The 21272-nt window shown below is 42.5% G+C and overlaps 2 protein-coding genes across 3 annotated transcripts; one reads left to right on the forward strand and one right to left on the reverse strand.

Moving 5' to 3' along the window:
* The first annotated feature begins 370 nt into the window (after nucleotides 1–370).
* On the forward strand, nucleotides 371–4995 carry prdx2 (peroxiredoxin 2). Its single transcript, XM_079498506.1, has 6 exons — nucleotides 371–516; nucleotides 1703–1823; nucleotides 2030–2183; nucleotides 3756–3878; nucleotides 4296–4426; nucleotides 4584–4995. Exons 2-6 carry the CDS (start codon nucleotides 1721–1723, stop codon nucleotides 4664–4666), a joined length of 594 nt encoding a protein of 197 aa, XP_079354632.1. The 5' UTR covers nucleotides 371–516; nucleotides 1703–1720; the 3' UTR covers nucleotides 4667–4995.
* Nucleotides 4996–6541: 1546 nt separating this feature from the next.
* LOC306921504 (transcription factor JunB-like) lies at nucleotides 6542–8506 on the reverse strand. 2 transcript variants are annotated; one of them, XM_079498647.1, is made up of 2 exons: nucleotides 8285–8506; nucleotides 6542–8026 (listed from the first exon to the last, which is right to left on the reverse strand). In XM_079498647.1, exon 2 carries the CDS (start codon nucleotides 7983–7985, stop codon nucleotides 6999–7001), a length of 987 nt encoding a protein of 328 aa, XP_079354773.1. In that variant the 5' UTR covers nucleotides 7986–8026; nucleotides 8285–8506; the 3' UTR covers nucleotides 6542–6998. The 2 variants fall into 2 exon arrangements, with proteins under 2 accessions (XP_079354773.1, XP_079354772.1); XM_079498646.1 differs by having other exon boundaries at nucleotides 8281–8506.
* Between the last annotated feature and the right edge of the window lie 12766 nt (nucleotides 8507–21272).

Genomic DNA, 21272 nt, shown 5'->3' on the forward strand with positions numbered 1-21272 from the left:
CTGTACACTCAAGACATGCTCCATATATGGCCAGTACAGAATTCATTCCATATGTTGATCTGACCCCCCCCCCCCCCATGCCAAAGTGCCAGTGCTCGCCCAGCAGTCTGCTGTCACCCAGGCGGGCCTCTTTGGGGCGAGGTTGCGTCATAATTCTTCTTCATAATTCTTCTTCAATTAGAAAATGTAGAAGAATTATTATTTTGATCAACGTTTGTCTGTTATCTCTCCTATGGAATGGAATTGTGGACAAAGTCTTATCCAAGAGAGGCTAAATGTCATCAAATGGTGGTCCGAGGCTCAAATGCTGAATAAATAGTGAGCCTTTGACATGAAAAGTGCTGATCTAGAAAATAAAAACATGGCACAATTTTATATAGTTGCTTGACCTGGCTGCTTATTTCTCTCCCACATACCTGGCAACACAGAGCCGGTTCTGTCTCTTCTCCACTCATTCTGCAAGCAGAGCCTCTCTCCGTCCCCACGTCTCTCCATTCTACCCACAGAACACGCACTGTAAGTGAAAATGTCTTTAAATTGTTGTCTTTATTCGTGTTTTCAGGCGAACCGTGCACGTATAATGTATTTACTTTAGAACAGAGTCCCTTGTGGTGTTCTTTGGGAGAGAGTTTAAAACAAAGGACCCTGGCTATGCTAGCCAGACACTAGTGTGCACTGCACTGTGGGTCACTCACTTCATCTCCTCCTCCTTCGGGGACTTGCGGCCTCTTTCTATAAGCTTGTTCTTTGTCCCTGATTTTGTAAATAATGTCGAATGTCGATCATAACGACACTTTTCTTTGCTATAATCTTGTCAAAATATGTAGTCATTAATTTAGCATACTACAACATATAGCTTTGATTGCACAGATAATGTACTGTTAGATAGATATTAGGATCTTTATTAGCTTGCTTATGATTCTTGATGACTTTCTATGTATTTGATGTATTACATTGTATGTTCCTGCTTGCTGTAAATCTCTGGATTAAGAGCGTCTGCTAAATACCTAAATTGTACGTCATGCACTATTCTATTCTTAATCCCTGGTTGCTGCTGTGCGGATGTGTAACGTGACTCAAACAAAGTAAAATAATAAAAAAATGCATCAAAAAATAAAAACGATAGCAATGAATAGTATATACATACTGTTGCATTTACTCATGCACTTTAATTGGTATTAATTTTGTCAATAGATGGCGGTAATGTCAAACTGTTACAATAAATGTCTTAATGCAGGCCTACTCTCAGATGAAAACCATGATGATGCTTGTGAAAGAGAGCAGTGATTAAAATATTAAAATGATCTGAACTGAAAACTTCTCCAATGGTGCGGCATCATCACCACACTAGTATTTTCTAAGTTACTTATTATTGGTTATGTGATTATCCTCTATGATTATATATAAGCCTCTTAAATAACTGTTGTGCACTGAACAACTGACACGCATGTGACTTTGTTTAACCCATGGTTTTAACCCGTTGATCCAGTATGACACTTGGGAGAGAACAGTCAAACCTTTGAGTAGGTGCCTGAGATGTTTTAGTTTGTTTTGGAGTGGACCTTTCTACTTGTGTGACCTAATTATATTGTGGCTGACATTGAAAAGGAGCACCCTGCCTACTAGATTAGTGCTTCTTCACATATGAATTATAGCGTCGCTGTCAGAAATCATCAAGTTGATATTCTTTTTCTTCCCTCAGTGAACTTCCCACACCACCATGTCTGCTGGAAATGCCAAGATCGGCAAACCTGCCCCCAACTTCAAAGCCACAGCTGTGGTTGATGGGCAGTTTAAAGACATCCAGCTATCCGACTACAAAGGTAATAGACTTACCATGAACTATATAATGTCTTACTGGAAAAGCACCATTTTAAATGGTTCCTCAGTTTCTAGGTCTGTCATTTGCACATACACACTGTTTTTGAATGGTAGACCGTTTTGGCAGAGTTAAAAGCAGACTGATAAATAACTTATAACTAATGGATGGTCCACAATGTACATCTGCTAACTCCTCTGTGTTATCCAGGGAAATATGTGATCTTTTTCTTCTACCCCCTGGACTTCACCTTCGTGTGCCCCACTGAGATCGTGGCTTTCAGCGAGAGGGTAGAGGAATTCCGTAAGATTGGCTGTGAGGTCATTGGCGCCTCCACAGACTCTCACTTCTCTCACCTGGCCTGGTGAGCATTGGTTATTATTATCATCAGATATTATTATCATTCATACTCCTATTTTACCGCTGTAGTGCCGAAATGATTACGGCTCGTCAAAGTTTCAGTAGCACCGAAGAGTCGACTTTAGGACGGTACCCGCCCTCCCGAACCTCAAATGACGTCACATTGTAGGCTCTACAGAGTCGAACCGACTATTCGGCTCTAAAATAGGAGTATGAATCGCGCCTTAGTCAGAACTTACTTGAGTTGCATCTTTTCCAAAGGTATTTGTTTAATTTGAGAACTTGTATAGGTTTACTTTACTCTACTAAAAAAATATTTTGAAATTCTACAAATATAATAAAAAATTACAAATGTCTCAAAAGTTAGGTTACTATAATAAAATGTTTAATTGGACTATAAAAAATGGTAAATCAATGGTGCATTTATATAGTGCCTTTATCCAAGGAGCTTTACAATGATTGTGCATTGATTACATTCACCCATTCACACATACATTCATACACCGATGGTGGAGGAAACCATGCAAGGCACCAACCTGCTCATCGTGAGCAATTAGGGGTTCAGAATCTTGCTCAAGGACACTTCGACACTAACTCTGGGGGAGCCTGGGTTCGAAGCGGCCGATCTGCCCCTGAGCCACTGCCGCCTCCATAAGACATGTTGGCAGGTTAACGCCCGCCCCAGGCCCCAGCTTATCTCTTCTGACTCTGCTGATCTGTATAGTGGTGATATGTTCTTTGGCACCAGATATGCTGAGAAGAACCAACTGTCAGTCTCATGATGACTCTGTCCAACTTGGCTTTCTAGAAAGAATCATAATCCAAGAAATTACAATTTAAAACGAGAGCTTACTTTCAAAGTACTTTGTGTTAACACTTTGACTACTATTCACAATTTGCCCGAGTTAATTAATTGTAGAACACTGTCGCTGCGATTCGCGAGTTGCCCGAGTTATGATTTCATTGTTTAATTGCGTTTTGATGACGTCATCGCAAAAATAGCCGACGTGCAAAGGGTTATGGGAAATTGAGTCCCTGTTTACAATGGGAAAGTTGCCCTGTCCTGCCTGTTGTTGTGGTCGGCACTTTGGAATATTTTTCAACACTACAACAAGCGATTACACCGTTTTAAAGTGAATTTTCATGATGAGCAACTCGGCGATCGGTGCACTGGCTGACAAAGGTAACTTTAAACATAGGCAGTCTAGCCTTGAAGACGCTCGTTTAATCCCGGCATTAAAACTGTTAACTCAAGATTGAAACAAATGTGCATTTCAGTTTATGGAATGGACTTGAGTATGGAGGTCCAACTCAGTCCAGAATTATATTGGGTTTTCATATAAAAATATCATATTTTGGATGAGGAGGGGGTCACAAGTCCTAGCAACTGTGTTGCAATTCCTCCTGTCCTGTGGATGTTTTCAGTTAAAGTATCAACTTGGTTTTATAGAATTTTATTTCTGTTATTGCTGCTGTTCTATTATCCTTTTCTTTGAGTATGCAGTAGAGATGTATGGCTTGTAAATTCATTTTATTTTAAGTGAAATAATTATAAAACTCATTTATTTTATTTTAGGATCAACACACCAAGGAAACAGGGTGGTCTGGGTCCCATGAACATTCCCTTGGTGGCAGATCTCACTCAGTCCATCTCCAGAGATTATGGCGTGCTCAAGGAAGATGAAGGCATCGCATACAGGTTGGATTTATATTGTTTGACTATATAACTTCACCATAGTCCACAGTTTAATGTTGGGTCTGGCAATTTATTATGGATTGCTTTGAAACCTGAAAATGTTACATGTCTGTGTCATCGGCAAACGGGACTGTATGCTTGTCGTCCAGTGTGTAGTATTCCTCACAATTAGAAGAAATGTGTAAGGAAGTAGGCTTTTATCGTTGCTGAACTGAAACTTGTCTGTTGTACACGTGTAGGCTTACTTGAACAAAAATCTAAATTTGTTTCAGAGGGGAAGGTTCATGCTGCCAACCAATAGTACTTGCCACATGTCTGTCTCTGATTTCCCTGTTTGATTACATGATTGGTGCATAGTTTACACACACGTGATTGACCACTTTTGCTTAGGACTTAAACGTGTACATTTGTCCCTGTTAGGGGTCTGTTTGTGATCGATGACAAGGGCATCCTGAGACAGATCACCATCAATGACTTGCCTGTTGGCCGCTCTGTGGATGAAACCCTGCGTCTGGTCCAGGCCTTCCAGCACACTGACAAATATGGAGAGGGTAAATAAACTGAACAACCTATTTAGTCATACAGAAAGGACACAGAATGAGTTACAATGCTGATGTTTATTCACACATGAATAGTGTCCTTGTGCGTATGTATGTGAAGTTTAAAACTGTCACTGAATGTGGTCGATTTTTTTCCCCCTCCCCGCAGTGTGCCCCGCTGGCTGGAAACCAGGAAGTGATACCATTGTCCCTGATGTCCAGAAGAGCAAAGAATACTTCTCCAAGCAGTAAAAGTGACCCCTTTACCCCTCAGTTGACTTCCTAGCTGTAGCACTTAACCCTCAGATGAGAAGTTTTTCCCCGTTCAGGCAGTTTCTCTTTTTGGTGTCCAATGTCATCTCAACAAATTCTGCAAGTTTGAAAGTGATTACACAAACCCACTTCCTACGACATGTTCCTGGCCTCATAGTCCTACGCACTGAAAGTACATTGCTAATGATTATTTTGTACTTTGTTCTGTTACTTAATCAGTCAGCCGTCTCATTTAAAGCAATGGAAAGTATTGATGTTTGGCAGTGTTTTGTGTCAAAGAAATAAAGCAAAGTGGAAATACTTGTTAATTTAGTTGTGTTGCGGTTGGTCATTCAACAGTTCTACAACATGAACACTAGGTGGCACCATTGTACTTCTACATGTTGCCATGTGACTGTTTTTTTTGTTCGTGTAACATTTTGGGTGTGTGGTCAACAGGGGTGTAAACTTGAGTACAATTTTATTTATTTACAATACTTTTACTACACTACGTTTACTTCTACACTACATCTTGGATCCAAATATTGTACTTTTACTCCACAACTTAACAATTTATGTAGATTTTGATTATTATTAACTACTAAAGCCCAATATACATTTTGGCCATTTGAAAATAGCCGATCTACAAGCTCTCAACGCATTGTGAGCTTGTAGATCTGCTATATTAAAAATATTTATACTGTACATTTTAATACTTTAAATGGGACAGTATTTTAAATGAGCAGCCTACTTTGACTTTTGGTAGTACATTTTTATAGGCCTACCAGTACATTTTGAATTCCAAACTATTATTGAGTGAGTAGTTTTTCCACCACTGACAGTGGTGAAGAATTTGGAGTATGTCTTTATATATGCCAGTTGTTTCCAAACTGCCATGTTACACCCAAATGCCACAGGCCAGATGTGGAAAACGTAATAGTTGCTGGGTATGATTGGTAGGGTACTAAACTGAACGGAATTGTTCTCCAAAAAAATATGGTGGACGTCTTGTTTAGTAGACCACTTGTAATTTCCTTGTGCTTGCCTTATTTTAGCTTTTAGTTTGTCTTGTTAGCTTGTGCCACTTTGGGAAACACATTGTTGTACCCGTAAACATTTAATGTGTTTTAGGACACTGAGGGGAATAACATTTATCCAGACCCAATATTGGTCCATTTGTATTGAATAGTCTGTGGGTTGTTCTTTTACAGTACTTTGGTTATCATTTAATTGTTTAGTCCACAACACTTGTATCCAATGTAAGTTCAAATATGTTAAACGGTAGGCTATCAGTTGTAGGACAATCTTATATAATACACATAAGTTGAACTTTTTTCCAACTAACTGGGCTGTCTGTTATGGGAAATTGAGAACTGAGTGGGGAAACTCCCTATCTGATAATAAACCACTCATTGACAAACCTACATGCACGCACGCACACACAGACACACGCCCAGACCGCGACGTTTCTGGGCACTCGGGCAATGTAGGTGGGAGTTCCCGGAAACCTTTTCGTGAAATGTGACGTTTAACAGAGAAGTTGCCCATATATAGACATACGTAAGTGCGTCAATAGGAAAACATTCCCCATCGGCATGTCAGCGTCTCGCTAGGCTAGCCTACTTATACTGCTCTATAAACTGACTAATATAGCCTCCTGCCTGCCAGGCTTTCTGTTTCTATATAGTCCACCATTTATTCAGAAATGTAGTGTTTGGTAACTGGTTCTGTTATCAGACAAACAATCCAACCGAAATATCCCAGAGCCAATATTATATAACTATCACTCACCGCCTAATACAGTGTTATTTATATAGACTATAGGCTGGCTATACCAATAATGATATCTGTAACAAAGTCGACAAAACTCCACAGTTAAAATTTCTCAATTGTATTTACTTAAATATTTTACTGTACATGTAAAAAAAAAAAAAGACAAGACAGGCTCAGCCTGACGAACACAAATAACTTACAGTGGAATGCATCACGATCACAAACAATGGCAGTTGACACAGTAAATTGTAAACAGGCAAAGCCAGAGAAGTGACTTATTAGAGATTCAAAATAGTAAAAAAATGCCCTAAGTGTTTCAGTCTTGTGTGCTTATGATTTCGTAGCCTTGTGTTCAGAGACTCAGAGAAACCACTTTTATAACCTCGTCCTAAAACGTACCAATTTAAACGTTTTTACAAACGTAAAAACACATTGTCTTTTTAAAGTCTCGTGTTCTTGTCAGTGCATTTTACTTTGTTTTCGACCAGCTGTTCGTATACATTGTCCAGTGTTTTTTTCTTTTTAAAAAAGTGCATTGTCTCAATCAATGTCTCTGTTATTAATAGGACTTAACATTGGGTGCCAACATGAGCTGACAGCCGCTGGTGACGTGCGTCATGACTTTCTGTTTGAGCTGGGCCACCTGGTCCCGGAGGACCGAGGCGGTGTTCGACAGGCCCACGTTGTCCGTCTTCAGCACCTTCACCTTGTCCTCCAGCCGCGAGATGCGCTCCAGCTTGCGCTTCCGACACTTGGTGGCGGCGAGCCGGTTCCGCAGACGCTTGCGCTCCGCCTTGATGCGCTCCTGGTTCTCCATGTCGATGGGCGACATCGGCATCGGAGAGTCACAGCTGTCGCTGCTGTTCATGTCGGGCACTGTCTGGGGCTCCTCCTTCATGACGCCGAAGGCGGAACGCTGCGCCGCCGCCGCCGCGTGGAGGCCAGCTCCGGACAGCGAGGAGGAGGAGTGCTGGAAGTGATGGTGGTGCGCCATGGCTTGGGGATGGTGTTGCTGGTGGTGATGGTGGTGGTACTGGTGAGGCAGGTAGCTGATGGTGGTGGACGGGTAGGAGGCCGCGGAGGAGGAGGAGCAGCTGCCCAGGGTGGTGTACTCGAGGGGCTCGCCGCCGTGCGTCATGGAAGCGGAGGACGAGCCGAACACCACGGGCACGGAGCCGGGGCCCGGGCACGAGGACACCTGCACGCCGCCGCCCAACACCGTGCCGATTGACACGTTCGGCGGGGCCATCTGGTTCATCTTGTGGAGGTCGTCGAGCGCTTTGACGAAGCCGTCAGCGAAGCCCTCCTGCTCATCGGTGATGCCCCGGCTGTAGAGGTACTGTGCAGGGGTCGGCGTGGTGAGGACCCCGTTGCTGTTCTGGATGATCAGTCGCTCCAGCTCCGGAGAGGCGAGCTTTATTAGAGAGCCCTGCGCGTCCGCCGATGCGCTTCCCACCGGGTAGAAGTCACCGTCGGCGGCGACGGCGGCGCGTAGCTGTGACTTGAGATTTGAATTCCGATATGAATCCGCGAAGTTCAAGTTCATGTTCTGCTTTAGGAGCTTGTAGTCTGGCAGCAGGGCAGCGCCTGAATGGCCATAAGCAGAGAGAAACGAGTCGTCATAAAAAGGCTGTTCCATTATTGTGGACATATTTTCAAAGCAAAACAGTCAAAATACACAGAGTGTGCGCAGCGATGTTGCCTGGGACAGACACCGATCGCCCCAAATTGTTTCTCTGTTTTTACAGCGCCAAGTCCCGGCTGTACTATTTATGCTGACGAATGATCAAAAGTTACCAAAGCAAAACTTCCCAAAAAAAATTAGTGGAACTGTACTGTACCAACTTGTAGTTGTGTTCCTTTAGCGGTGTCCAGCGACTATTTCTGATGTTTTGATTCCAATCCCTGTTGTTGTCGCTGTTTTCCTTTTGCGCTTCTCTCTTAATGAAAAGTTTGACTTGTATACTTGTTTCCTCGTTTGTTATACTCGTTGTACTGTGTGTGTCAGTGCTGTGGCACTGTGAGGCTCCGTGGTATTTATAGGATCTTGTTCTTCCACAGGCTGGCCAACCTGTTAGTCTACAGCGATTGGTCGCTCCCTTATAGCCCGCCCCCGGGATGTTAGCTTCTTGATGACGTTGTTGCCAGGAACAAGGACAGTAAACAAGAGCATTGTTAGAGAAAACGGTGTGGTAAACGATAGCATACATACTCACTCGATATTAACGCTAATATAACCTGAATACGCTCTAAAAACACACATGGCTTTTCTTAAAGATGATGAATTGAATATGAAGGACCCAAATGGAAACAAGCTGTAGACTGAGAGAGGGTTAAACCTCTTAGCAGACCTGGTATTGAACTGTACTTTCCTGTGCTTTTTTTCTGGAAACTGTTAATAAAGTATTCAATCGATCAATCAATCAATCAATCAAAGACTAGTGAGTAGTGACCACACTATTATGACATTGGAACGGAAGCTTAAAGTGAAAATCCCTTGTCATTTCGGCTTCAACTTTCAAGATGAACAATGCCCAGCCAATTGATAAGAAGCATAATTTATGCTGCCGAATCATGCATGCGATCGAAATCAATATCAGTCAAGCCATATATGGGTATCCTGCCGCGCCAGTTCCTCCCTGTGAGATGCGGGAAGCCAATCCCATTTTGGACGGCGTCCAAAAAGCAAGCCTCCGGGATGTGGGTGGAGGAGGAGGAGGAGGAGTAGGAGGCATATTGTTCCAGTTCCACTCTGTCGCCCAAGGCGAGAGGAGGAGGGGTTGGTTGGTGAACGAACAAGCGTGTAAAAACTAAAATATTGCGGAAAAAGTGATGTGACCGCATCATTGTAGCAAACTGTAAATGGAGGAAATATTGTGCTACAACATGATGTGCTATTCCCATTATTAGCCTAATGTTTTATACACTATTTGGTTGGTTGTTGCTTGGTGTTGCTTACAAGTGGGATACAAAAAAAAAAGAGCCCAACATCAGCCAAAGAATAATAATGCCTCTTACAAATTCTGCTGCATGGGACGGACTGGGAGAGAGAGTAAAGGTAACAAGGTGCTGTCTGTGCATGTAGCTGCTGCTGCAGCAACATACCTGGCTTCTTCACGAGTCTTGATTCTTATATGTTGCTTAATAATTTACCAGTTTTCCCTTTGCCCTTCTTTTTCTCCCTCCTAATAAAGTTAGTTTGTTTTGACTTGCCCTCTCCCCCGGATGGCTGCCCTGCACACAACTTAAAAGGGCGCACTCAAAAAAGCGCTCTATAAATCCCAGGTATTATTAGTATTATTATTACCACTGCTCCTTCCAACGTCCCTTAGAAACGGCATGGTAACGTAAACAAACATGACTCCAGACAGACATGTAGCAGGCTATAACATTAAATGTCCCCCACTCTGAACAGTCTGAAAGAACACCTGTTTTTGGGAGAAAGACGTCTCTGTCTCCACTGTATGGTAATGAACTCTGATTCACTCCCTGATATGAAGGGCTCTTTCCTCCCACGCCTGCTCACCTTTGCCAAATCCCAGACAGGCTCTGAGTGGTGCACAATCTGTCCTGCATGTTTTTTTTTTTCCTTGACAACACAGTGGCCTGGCCCATATCCACCACCATGCAGACTAGGTTTTTTGACTGCATGTGGGTAAATTAATTGGACTGATATAATGTTATATATCACCTGCAATCTTTACAGCACTGGTTCTCAAAACGGGTTCCGGGGACCATCCGGGGTCCCCTGCTGTTGTGGGGTATCGCATCGCGACGCATTGTGAGCTTGTAGATCTGCTATTTTCACATGGTCGAAATGTAGAGCTGAAGTGGTTAATGTCTGTTTTGTAATAATGATCAAAATCCAATCCAAAGTAATTGGTAACGATAGTTTTCAGATAAATGTAGTGGAGTAAAAGAACAATATTTGCCTCTGAGATGTAGTGGTAAAAGTACCGGAGATTAGAAATACTCAAGTAAAGTACAAATACCTCCAAATTGTACTTAAGTAAATGCACGTAGTTACTGTAGTGTACACCACTGCCTACAGTGGTTATAGGTCAGCTGTCACATGGTGGTTAGGCCCAGCGCCGTTTAGATGAGGGAGTTGTGACATCTCCGTTCACTTCATGGGGCCAGTCCAATGGTCCAGCGGCTCTTCTACAATAGACTTCTATTGGCGAGCAGCGTGTCGAAGAGTGACAAAGTCCTGGACCGGAAGTTGACACTTGACAGCATGCACTGGACTCAGGGAACAGCCCAGCTTTAATGATCTTAAATTCCTTTATTTTAAATTGTTTTTTAGGATCAGCATTACAGAGACTTTAGTTGTCACACATGCCTAAAATCGCTGATATTTGTGCCGCCCTCGTTGAAAACGATTTATTTGAAAGTCCAGCTAGTCACACTCCAGTGCTCGAGCGCTGTTTTCTGCCCCCTCAATGACGCCACTCTCCTAGTCTACACCAGTGGTTCCCAAAGTGGGGTTCGGGGGATCCCAAGGGTCCTTGATGGAGTTCCAGGGGGTCCCCAGCTAAATGATAGTTTGGAACCAAATGGACCCTTATGAGTCTGTAACTCAGAGAGTGTACAAATGGAACCAAATGGCCCCGGGACCCTTATAGGTCCATTTGGTTCCATTTGTACACTCTCAGAGTTAAATTAACATTGATTTTACAACATAAATTGGGGTCCCAGAGATAGAAATGCCATTAAATGGTGGTCCGTAGACTAATTTGTGTCCAAATTAAATGGGTTGAAAGTCACTGCTAGAGCCGTAAAAATCTTCTCTTATGGGGGTCCCTGGTATATCTTTTCAAATGGCGGTCCACAGGCTAATTAGTGTCAATTTGGGGGTCCTTGACATGAAAAAGTTTGGGAACCACTGGTCTTACACCACTCTGGTTAGGCCTACTGGTTATTTTAACTCTTCCACTGAACCAATGACCCGACGTCCATCTGTCCTCTTCCACTGAACCAGTGACTGACCTGACCGTCCATCTGTTGTTCTGCTGTCTTGTGATCTAACTTCAGGGGAAAGAACAAAACAGAAGTACTGTAACTGCAGGGGAAATGGAGTAAAACGGTTGTTTTAGTGGTCACTTCTAGTTTCAGAATGTATGACCTCATCCACTCAGTCAATGGCCATCATAATGTTTTGTACAGTGGCGTGCACAGATAGACACTAGGGGGTGCTAGAGCACCCCCTGCCCTTTTGGCAATGTGCCCTTTTCTTTTTTTTAGATTTTTCAAAAATAGCAGACCTACAAGTTCATAGCGCGCCACTCGGTGGCGCGCTATGAGCTTGTAGATCTGCTATTTTTCAATAGCTAAAGCATAACATAATGCTAACACCAAAAGGGGTTCCCGCCCAAAATGGATTAAGGCAACCGGCCGGTTCCACGCGCTGCACAAGGTGCCCTTTTTTAACTTGAGCACCTGCCCCTCTAAATGTCTGTGCACGCCACTGGTTTTGTAGTGGCATGATCATCATGGCATATGAACCCTAGCATTTGAGCTTTTGATGTAAAATTTCAAATGCACATCTTTTGAAGTTCAATTTATGAAGTTTGATTCTGGAAGTTGCTTAAAATGTACTTTGCACCACATGCAAATGTTTCTTCCATCCATGGCTGAAAATAGATAAGTAATGTTTGATAAACACAGTTAACTAAATAATTGACATAATTGTAATCACGGTGATGCTTACATTGTCACTCTTCCGTTTTACGACTTAGAGAATGATTCATACGGATACTCACAGTTAATACATCAACAGTTTTTACACACTCAAAGTAATGACAAATATAATTAACACTGAAGATTTCTTTCCATTTCCTTTTCAATATTATTTCTATATATAGTTTTTCTTCCTAACAGAAATATTGTATAAAAAATAATTACACCCATGTGAACTGAGCGGTGCAACTATACGTACGTGTGTGTGTAATCAGCTGCAATCAGCATCAGCTGCAGGGGTCAATGGGTCGTGCTCAGACATAGGAACATACAGACATACACTCTCCGTCACTCATGGGAGCAGTTGGCACAGCTCAAAAATGCTATATTTCAGTGAACTCTGTTGATTCCAAAACATCTGTAATGGCAGCACATCAGAGCACACGTCAGAGACTGTTCAGTGGAAGAAATTACATTGTATTTCTTGTCCACACACTCAAATGCGTCCGCACACACACACACACACACACACACACACACACACACACAGTCACACACACACGTGCGCAGAGAGAGATAAAGCTCATATATGCAATTTTGTTATTGGCTTTGAGTGGAAGGGTAATGCGCTTGACAGAATTCATCTGGTTTTCGAGAAATTGAAGGAAAAGCAGGAAAAATGAGGAGGAAATAAGGAGCAAGCTGAAGCCCATGGAGGCAATTAGCCATGGTGCTGAACATGGTGCCTGTGGCAGTGCCCTGGTGATGAGCATGGACAAACACAGTGCTTAAACCTGTTCCTATGTCACAGGTGATACATGTCAGCTGGCTGTGCTAAGTAAGGAGAGGGAGGAAGGGGACAGACAGATGAAAGAGGAGGAAGCACACTGGAAAATGGAGGAGGCTCCTGCATTTAATCATTGGCTAATGGCTAACTGGCTAATGACTAGTAGACTTCACCTTGAGAGAATCAAAGTCAAAGTCGTACGATTTGTCACACACGTTACGTTACTGCAGTGAAATTTGTTCTCCGCATTTGACTCATCTCTTGGAGCGGTGAGCCGCAGCCACGGAGCGGTGAGCTGCAGCCGTGCCGCGCTCGGGAATCATTTGATTAGTTGATTTGACCGCCCCAATACAACCCATTGATGCTGAGTGCCAAGAAGGGAGGCATTTGGTCCCATTTTTACAGTCTTCGGTATGAATCATCGAACCCCTGAGAAAATTAGATTTTTTTAGAATTGTTTTTTATTCATAACAGAAACAGTACAATTATACATGTATACTGGCATTATGAATAAATAAAGAAAACAAAAACAAAGAGACAATTTCATAAGGTTTGGCTGCCCCGTTACCTGAGTAGATTCAAGCACTTAATGGACTGTCTATCATCATCACTTCAAGTGTTGTTTTTGTTTTCCATGACAGCATTTAATCGTACTACTCTATTTTATGCAATGTCACTGAGCGGGAGGGATTGAGGGTTTTGTTTTCCTTTCTTTATTTGTTCTTTCTTTTTTGAGCGGTGCACACCGCTCCAATGTGACTGAGCACCATGCACAACTATAACAATAAAAGTATACAGAGTGCAGTACAGTGCAGTACAGTACAGTAACTATCACAATATAAAAAGTAGGCCTACTGTATAGTTGCACCGTTCAGTTCACAAGGGTGTGATGTCCTTTTTTTGCCCTTTTGTTTTTCATTAAAAAAAGAATGTACAGTACAACATTTTATAACTTCTTTTTTTAATAAAACGTATTTGACCCCAAAAACTAAAGAGAAGGGAGCACCACATCCTTAAATCTGCTGAGTGAAACTTTATATAGAAATGAAAATGATAAACTTTCAGCCAAGCTGACAGACATTCCATTGATGTTGAACGTTTTACTCATGAGAATAATAACTTACACTGCAGTCTCTGTGCTTGTATTGGCAACAATCCATTCCTGTAATTAGCTCGTTTTCTTTCATGTTAGTCAAGGACAAAACAGGAGGAGCCCCGAAGGAGCGTGATGCTCACTTGGCCTTCACCGTGACTTTAACTCACTCCTCGCCTTTTTCGCCTTCCAATCCCTTCTACCCCCAATCTCTCCCATCCACTTTAAGGCATTTGCCGGGCACTAAACACTGGCCAGCTTGATTAAATGAACCAGAACTAACATGTTTCCTGCATCTTTGGCAAGGTCCTCCACGCTGGAAGCTCACTGACCTGGAAGTGGCCTGTAGGTGTGGTGAGTCAGGTACAAGTGCTCATCGGGGGGAAAAACCGTGCTGTCCCCGCAAGGAGATCAAGCTCACGCCCTCGCCCAGCAAACCAAGTCAGAGGACTGCTAGTCCTATATAACTGCACGGGAGGGGGGGGGGGGGGGGGCACTTGAATTAGCACAAACAATCAGCTATTGTCGATATTCCCCCGCATGGCACTCCTCCACAAAATCGAGACCCTCCTTCTTTCTCTTCTTCCTCTCATCGTTATTTGGCTGCCTGTGGGAAATTGAATGGCCCTATGCATGTAATTGCTTTAATGAAGGCGTGTTTAATCACCAAATCCCCCGTCTGCAGCTCCCAGATAGTGCCAAGGAGCCTTGTAGCAACGAGAGACCTTTAGCACAAGACGGGAAAGATTTTCTAGGGCCAAATGAGCGTGGCAGGAAAAGACAGTCGGACCCGACTGTCCCCTGGGGGTGACATAACGCATATGGAGCTGTCCGTGCCGTTTTCCCTCCATCTTCGTGCACAGGAAAACCCCCAGTGTTGATTTAACTCTGGAGTGTCAAAATGGGTCTATTCAAGTCTATTTTTACACTCACAGTTTTACTGTGTGTGTGGATGCTTAAACTCTGTCATTTGCCAATCTGTGAAAAAAAGCAAATGGCAGGGAGTGTAGTATTTAATTAGATCTAATGTGATTTTAACATGCTCATTTGGTTTATTAATTGAGTTAACTTATTGCTGCCCTTGTTATTTCCCTATGAAGATGCTTCAATGCTGAATTATTTGGGATATAATTGACTTACAAGCATAATTATGTTGATGTATCTTATGTTGCCGTTATCTTAAGCTATCAATTGTGCATCTTTACACAAGTCTTGTCTGTTATGTAGTTATTACATTGAATTGGTGATGAGAAGGTGTTTATATAATGCTTTCTCAAGTCATAGACATGGCTTTTCCTCATGTTACTGTACAAAGGCCTCTAGAAAGACTGTGTAAACAAAGCAAGAGGAAAGTGGGGAAAGACACTATTGTGCATCATAGCATTATCACCACAGAGAACAAGCGAGAAGGAATAACATGAGCTTTAACACTCATGGCTGGATTATGAGAATGAATGAATGAATGAATAAATGAATGCGGTGTCAGGTCACTGCCTGGGATGGTCACTGGGAGGATGGCAGTTCAGCGAGAGGTCATTTTCAACCTCCCCATCCAGCCTCCACACACCCAAACACATCATAGACTATCAAAACAGGAAGGTCAGTCTGATCTAAATATTCCGTGATGCTATACGTGTATTTAAAACGAATTCTGTCATTTGACTGCATGCGCATGACACACAATATATTTGTTTTGCCATTATATAACTCTGGACATCTTTATGGATTCGTCGTCGTTAAATGGTTTTGTTTCACACATCATTGAATGTAAGCCTCTGTTTTTGTTCATCTCAGTTAGGAAACCAATGTGTTGATTTATACAGAGTTCACATAAGAGCCCTTCAGGGATGAGGGAGGGAGGAGGCTTGCGGGTCTCAGGATGAGTGTGCTTGATTTCTCTGTCTGTTGCCGTCAGAGGTTCCTCTTTGTGAGACAATAAGAGAAGTGAATGTGAGGTGGTAGGAGGCGAGGGTGTGGAGCCTTTAGGTATGGCACATTTTCATTTCCCCAAATGGTTGCTGGAATGCAAGGCTGCAATGTGGCAACAGCAATTCAAACAAACACCCTGCATGCACCACACCAGGTTTTATGTGAAAGAGCTACAGAGATGGATGCTGTCATGAGGACCAGTGTTGATTTCGTCGACTAAAACTATGACGAAAGATGTTCGTCGACTACCCTTTTCCACCGAAGAAAGCTAAATGGAAACGAAATGATAACTGCGCCATGACGACTAAAACTAAGACTAAATATACTGACAATTTTGTCAACAAATAAAAACTAGACTAAAATGTTAGGAAGGGACTAGTGGACAAGAGATCCAGTATAAGTCATTTTACAATTATTCATTGAGTCACTATATCTAACACACACACACACACACACACACACACACACACACACACACACACACACACACACACACACACAAATAAATAGGACGAAAGGTGTGCACACAGGAGCATCAAGTAGGACTATTCTCCATCAAAAGATTGGCACATATCTTTGCTTCTTTATAATCCTGTGGCTTTTACAGTTCCAAATTACCTGCACAATTTAAATCTGATCTGTGAGAAAGAGGCCTTGTTTTTAGATGAAGGCAAATGGTTGTATTATAATCACTGTAGCTGATAAATGACTTGGTTTAGGTTTAGGCTATAATTGATGTCCTCTATATATGTGTAACACTTTAAGCTGTGGTATTGGTTTGAGGTCACTTTCCCCCCACACAGTCAACACATTTTCCCAGCAGGTAATTTGAATCAGAGATGGTTGCTACCACGTACCACGGTATGTGTATTCCTTACAGTGATTACTGGATCGATTACTTATACAACGTACTTGATTATGTATACTCTACTGATATATATATATATACCAGTGTGCTTTTGCTTGTCTGCACGAGCGCTTTTGATTCTCTGCATGTGTGCCAGTTGTGTGTGCATGCATGCATGTGTAAGTATGAGACTGATGGCATCTGTGTGATGAGAAGTGTTTGTTGGGGAGAGGCTAACCAACCGACTACAGAGAAAGAGCTGTCTGCCAAGCGTGGTTTATACCGTAGATATCGATAGTGTGATTTCTGCTGAAGCTGTGTGTGGGCGACGGAGATGCATTCTGATGCTCCGTGACGCCTTTGATGATCATTAACCCATTCTTGACGGGAACCCCTGTTGGTGTTTTAAGCATTATGTTATACTCTAGCTATTGAAAAATAGCAGATCTACGAGCTCATAGCGCGCTACGAGCTTGTAGATCTGCTATTTTCGAAAAGTCGTGAACTCGGTGCCGCGCTATGAGCTTGTAGATCTGCTATTTTCGAAAAGTCGTGAACTCGGTGCCGCGCTATGAGCTTGTAGATCTGCTATTTTTTCCCCACAGCTAAAGTTTAAAAATAATGGTTAAAGTGGTTAAAAGCTATGAGGTGACACGGCTGCGTTCCCGTCCAGAGTGGGTTAACACTCAGCACTTCTGGTCCTGTTTGCTTCCTGGAAATAAAGCAGAGACAGAGGAGTGGACAGCTTGTCGCAGCTGCCTGTGAACACAAAATGATGTCAAATTCTATTTGTTAAACACTCACTGCTGTCTCCTAAAGATGGCATCGAACACGTTGTCACTTCGAATAGGCATTTAGGTCATATTAAATACATATTGAACAATATTGAGACAGTAATCTATCAGTCTGCCCAGCCAGAATCTATCTATCAAGGGGTGGATCAGGGTAAGGGCCGATTCATACTCCTATTTTACCGCTGTAGTGCCGAAATGATTTCGGCTCGTCAGAAATTTTCAGTAGCACCGAAGAGCCGACTTTAGGACGGTACCCGCCCCCCCGAACCTCAAATGACGTCACATCGTAGGCTCTACAGAGCCGAACCGACTTTTATTCGGCTCTAAAATAGGAGTATGAATCGGCCCTAAGTCCCTGCGACATATACCATAGCATCATGTCCAGCGGGTGTTCTTGTACATCATGTCCAGGGGGCGTATACTGTACTTGTACATCAAGCTGCCTCACGCTACAGAAACAGGAGATATAGACCCCATGTGGGCCTCATGGCTCGGCAAGGATTTACTTAATCTATCAGAGTGAAGACAAACGATTTGGTTATCATTAATTGAGAATTGACTGATGGCGTACTAAGTTAATCAGTTTATTAGTCATGCTCGTGTTCATCATTTATCGCACCATGAACGGCACCAATAAGAGGTCTGGCTTTTTTAGATAATGTCCTATTATCTGGGAGGGAAAATCGTTTTGCTCACGTCAATACATTCAAGACAAGACAATAAATAACACCAATATGAAAAGACAAGAATAACTTCAATTCTATAAAAGGTAATTGTCTCCACCAGGCCGAAGGCATGGGGAGAGAGTATGTTTTGCACTCCGTCCGTCCGTCCGTGTGTCCGTCCGTGTGTCCGTGTGTGTGTCCGTGTGTGTGTCCGTCCGTCCGTCTGTGAACAGCTAATCTCCGGCACCGTTAACCCGGTCGATGTCAAATTTTGCACACACACTCCCTGGATGCCAACGATGAACCTCTGCCCCAGAATTTCCAGAAGGGCCTGTTATAGCGCCACCAGGAGGCCGATTTGGGCAAAACAAGTTTTTGGACAGTACACCTACAGATGTTGTCCAAACATCACGCAAATTGGTACACAGTCTCTCTAGAGCGATTCAACGAAACGGGTCTTTCAGATTTCTCAGACTCCATCCTGATTGGCTAAGATTGGCTTCCAAAGTTCACAGGAGTGCTCAGTTTCAAACAAAATGCTGCAAATCATGAACACATCGTGTGATTTCCGTGAAATTGTGCACGCACATTCCCACTAGGCCGAGGAAGAAATGCCCCGTGAACATTTTCAACTCAGCCTCATGGTGGCGCTATAACTCGCCTAAAAGTGTTTTACCTCTAACTGCACGGATCTGTGGATAACTTTGTATGCCAACTCCCTAGAGGCCAAGGAAAAACCTTTGCCTGGAATTTTTCACATCTGCTCTTTATAGCGCCACCAGGAGGCCGACATATGTAAAACACATTTTCTAATATTACTCCTTCAGATTTTATCCAAATTTCACGCAAATCGGTACACATGCTCTCCATAGTCATGTGATCAAGACGATTTCTCATAATCCACCCTCATTGCCTACGATTGGCTTCTAAACCTTTCAGGAGTAGCCCGCTTTGTACCCGTTTTGTACAAATTGCCACAACTACTCAACGCAGCGTCCGATTGCAGTGAAACTGTACATGCATATTCCCACTAGGCTGAGGAAGAAATACCACTTGACAGATTTCAAATCAGCCTCATGGTGGCGCTACAACAGGCCAAGCCGCGTCTCTCACGCACGCACGCACACACACACACACACACACACACACACACACACACACACACACACACACACACACACACACACACACACACACACACACAATATTACTCCTAAACATTTTGCCAAACATCACACACCGTACTCCTATCCTCCTGGTGGAGACCTGTGCCCAGAAGGGCACTTTTTCTAGTTCTTTCTCTTTATAAGAAAGCAACCGATATCACGACCACAGCTAAGTGGTTACCAGAAGGTGGTTTGCAAATAAATTAGTATCCTTACAAACACACACATGCACATGAACATGTACATAACCTCAGAGTTGACGTTTTATCATGCCAAGACAAAGAATCACAAAAAGTCATTTCTAGCCTGGTTTGGTTTCCAGCCTGATTCACTGAATCTGCTGTGATTTGTTTTGTCACTTTGCTACTCATGACAAAACAAATCACAGTAGGCTATACAGCGAGGCTAGTCAATTCCAAGAACTTTTAAAATTAGATATATATTATATTATATTATATTATATTATATTATATTATATTATATTATATTATATTATATTATATTATATTATATTATATTATATTATTATAGTCATTGAAGACTGGATGCTTATTACAACAATATTACCCTGTTGGCTTATCACCAAGTCATTAGTTAGTTAGTTTTTTCCCTCTTGCTTAAAATACAATACAATATTGGATTGGGTCCATTTGGTTCCATTTGTACACTCTCACAGTTAAATTAACATTGATTTTACAATATAAATTGGGGTCCCATGTCAAACTGGGGGTCTTTGAAATGTAAACGGGTTGAGAATCACTGCTAGAGCCGTAAAAAGCTTCCCTTATGGGGGTCTCTGGCATGCCTTTTCAAATGGGGGGGGGGGGGGGGGGGGGGTCCGCGGGCTAATTAGTGTCAATTTGTTGGTCCTTGACATGAATCTTTTTTGGAACCACCGAGCTAGAGGGTCCGAAGAGCTGCACAGCTTTACGAGACATGCCCAGTTTCGCAATCTCACCACGACTACCATGTTCGCTTCATAGACAGTTCACTTCAGGAGTCTGTCAGTCCTTGCCATGCCCCCCCCCCCTGCCATGCTCCCCTCCCCCCACATAAACATGACACATTAGTTGCAATTGCAGGTGCACGTTTTTTTCATGTTTTTGCAGTCTCAGTCTGCACTTTCCCTTTAGATTCCCCTGAGAGCAGAGACAGATAGCAGGGACAGAGAGAGACAGAGGGGAAATATCGCAGAGTCATTTGTGGTCACAACTTCACAAGAGGGTTTTCTTCAGTAGTGCTATATATATATTTAACGGTATAACAAGAAATGGCTATCTAAATTGATCTTTATTATAGATAAATTGACGTCACTTCTGGGAAATGTTTCTAAAAAAAAGTAGGTAGGTAACGGTCTGCACATAATTAGTATTCATTCAAGTTTTATTTATTCTCGAAATTACACTGAGTAATTAAACTCATTTTCAGTGTCGTCGAGTAATACAATATCATATAAAAAAACGTCACAATACATCAGAAGTTCAGGAAAAGGAAAACAAAAGGTATACATGAATTACACATATGGTTACAAATAAAAGCTAAGACAAATATCAAAACGATCTAAAAACAGTCACATATTGTGGGGATCTGTATGCTCACCAAGGCTTTAAAACGACTCAAGGGTACCAATGTGTTCAAAGCAGATCTACCAAGTTCAGAGTTAACTTTTGGTACCTTGAATTTGGGGAAATGACTTGATCTGGTGTGGTAGAGTTCAGACTGAGTCCCATTTCAGAAATGATGAGATGTATTTGTAGGACAATCTCCAAGCATGGCTTTATACAAGAACAGGTGCCCAATGCAGTTGTCATCTCTCTGTCAGGGAGGACCATCCAACCTTATAGTATATTGAGCCTCATGTCTGTAACAGAGA

The sequence above is a fragment of the Electrona antarctica genome (assembly GCF_951216825.1).
Source record: "Electrona antarctica genome assembly, chromosome: 4".
NCBI classification, from domain to species: domain Eukaryota; kingdom Metazoa; phylum Chordata; class Actinopteri; order Myctophiformes; family Myctophidae; genus Electrona; species Electrona antarctica.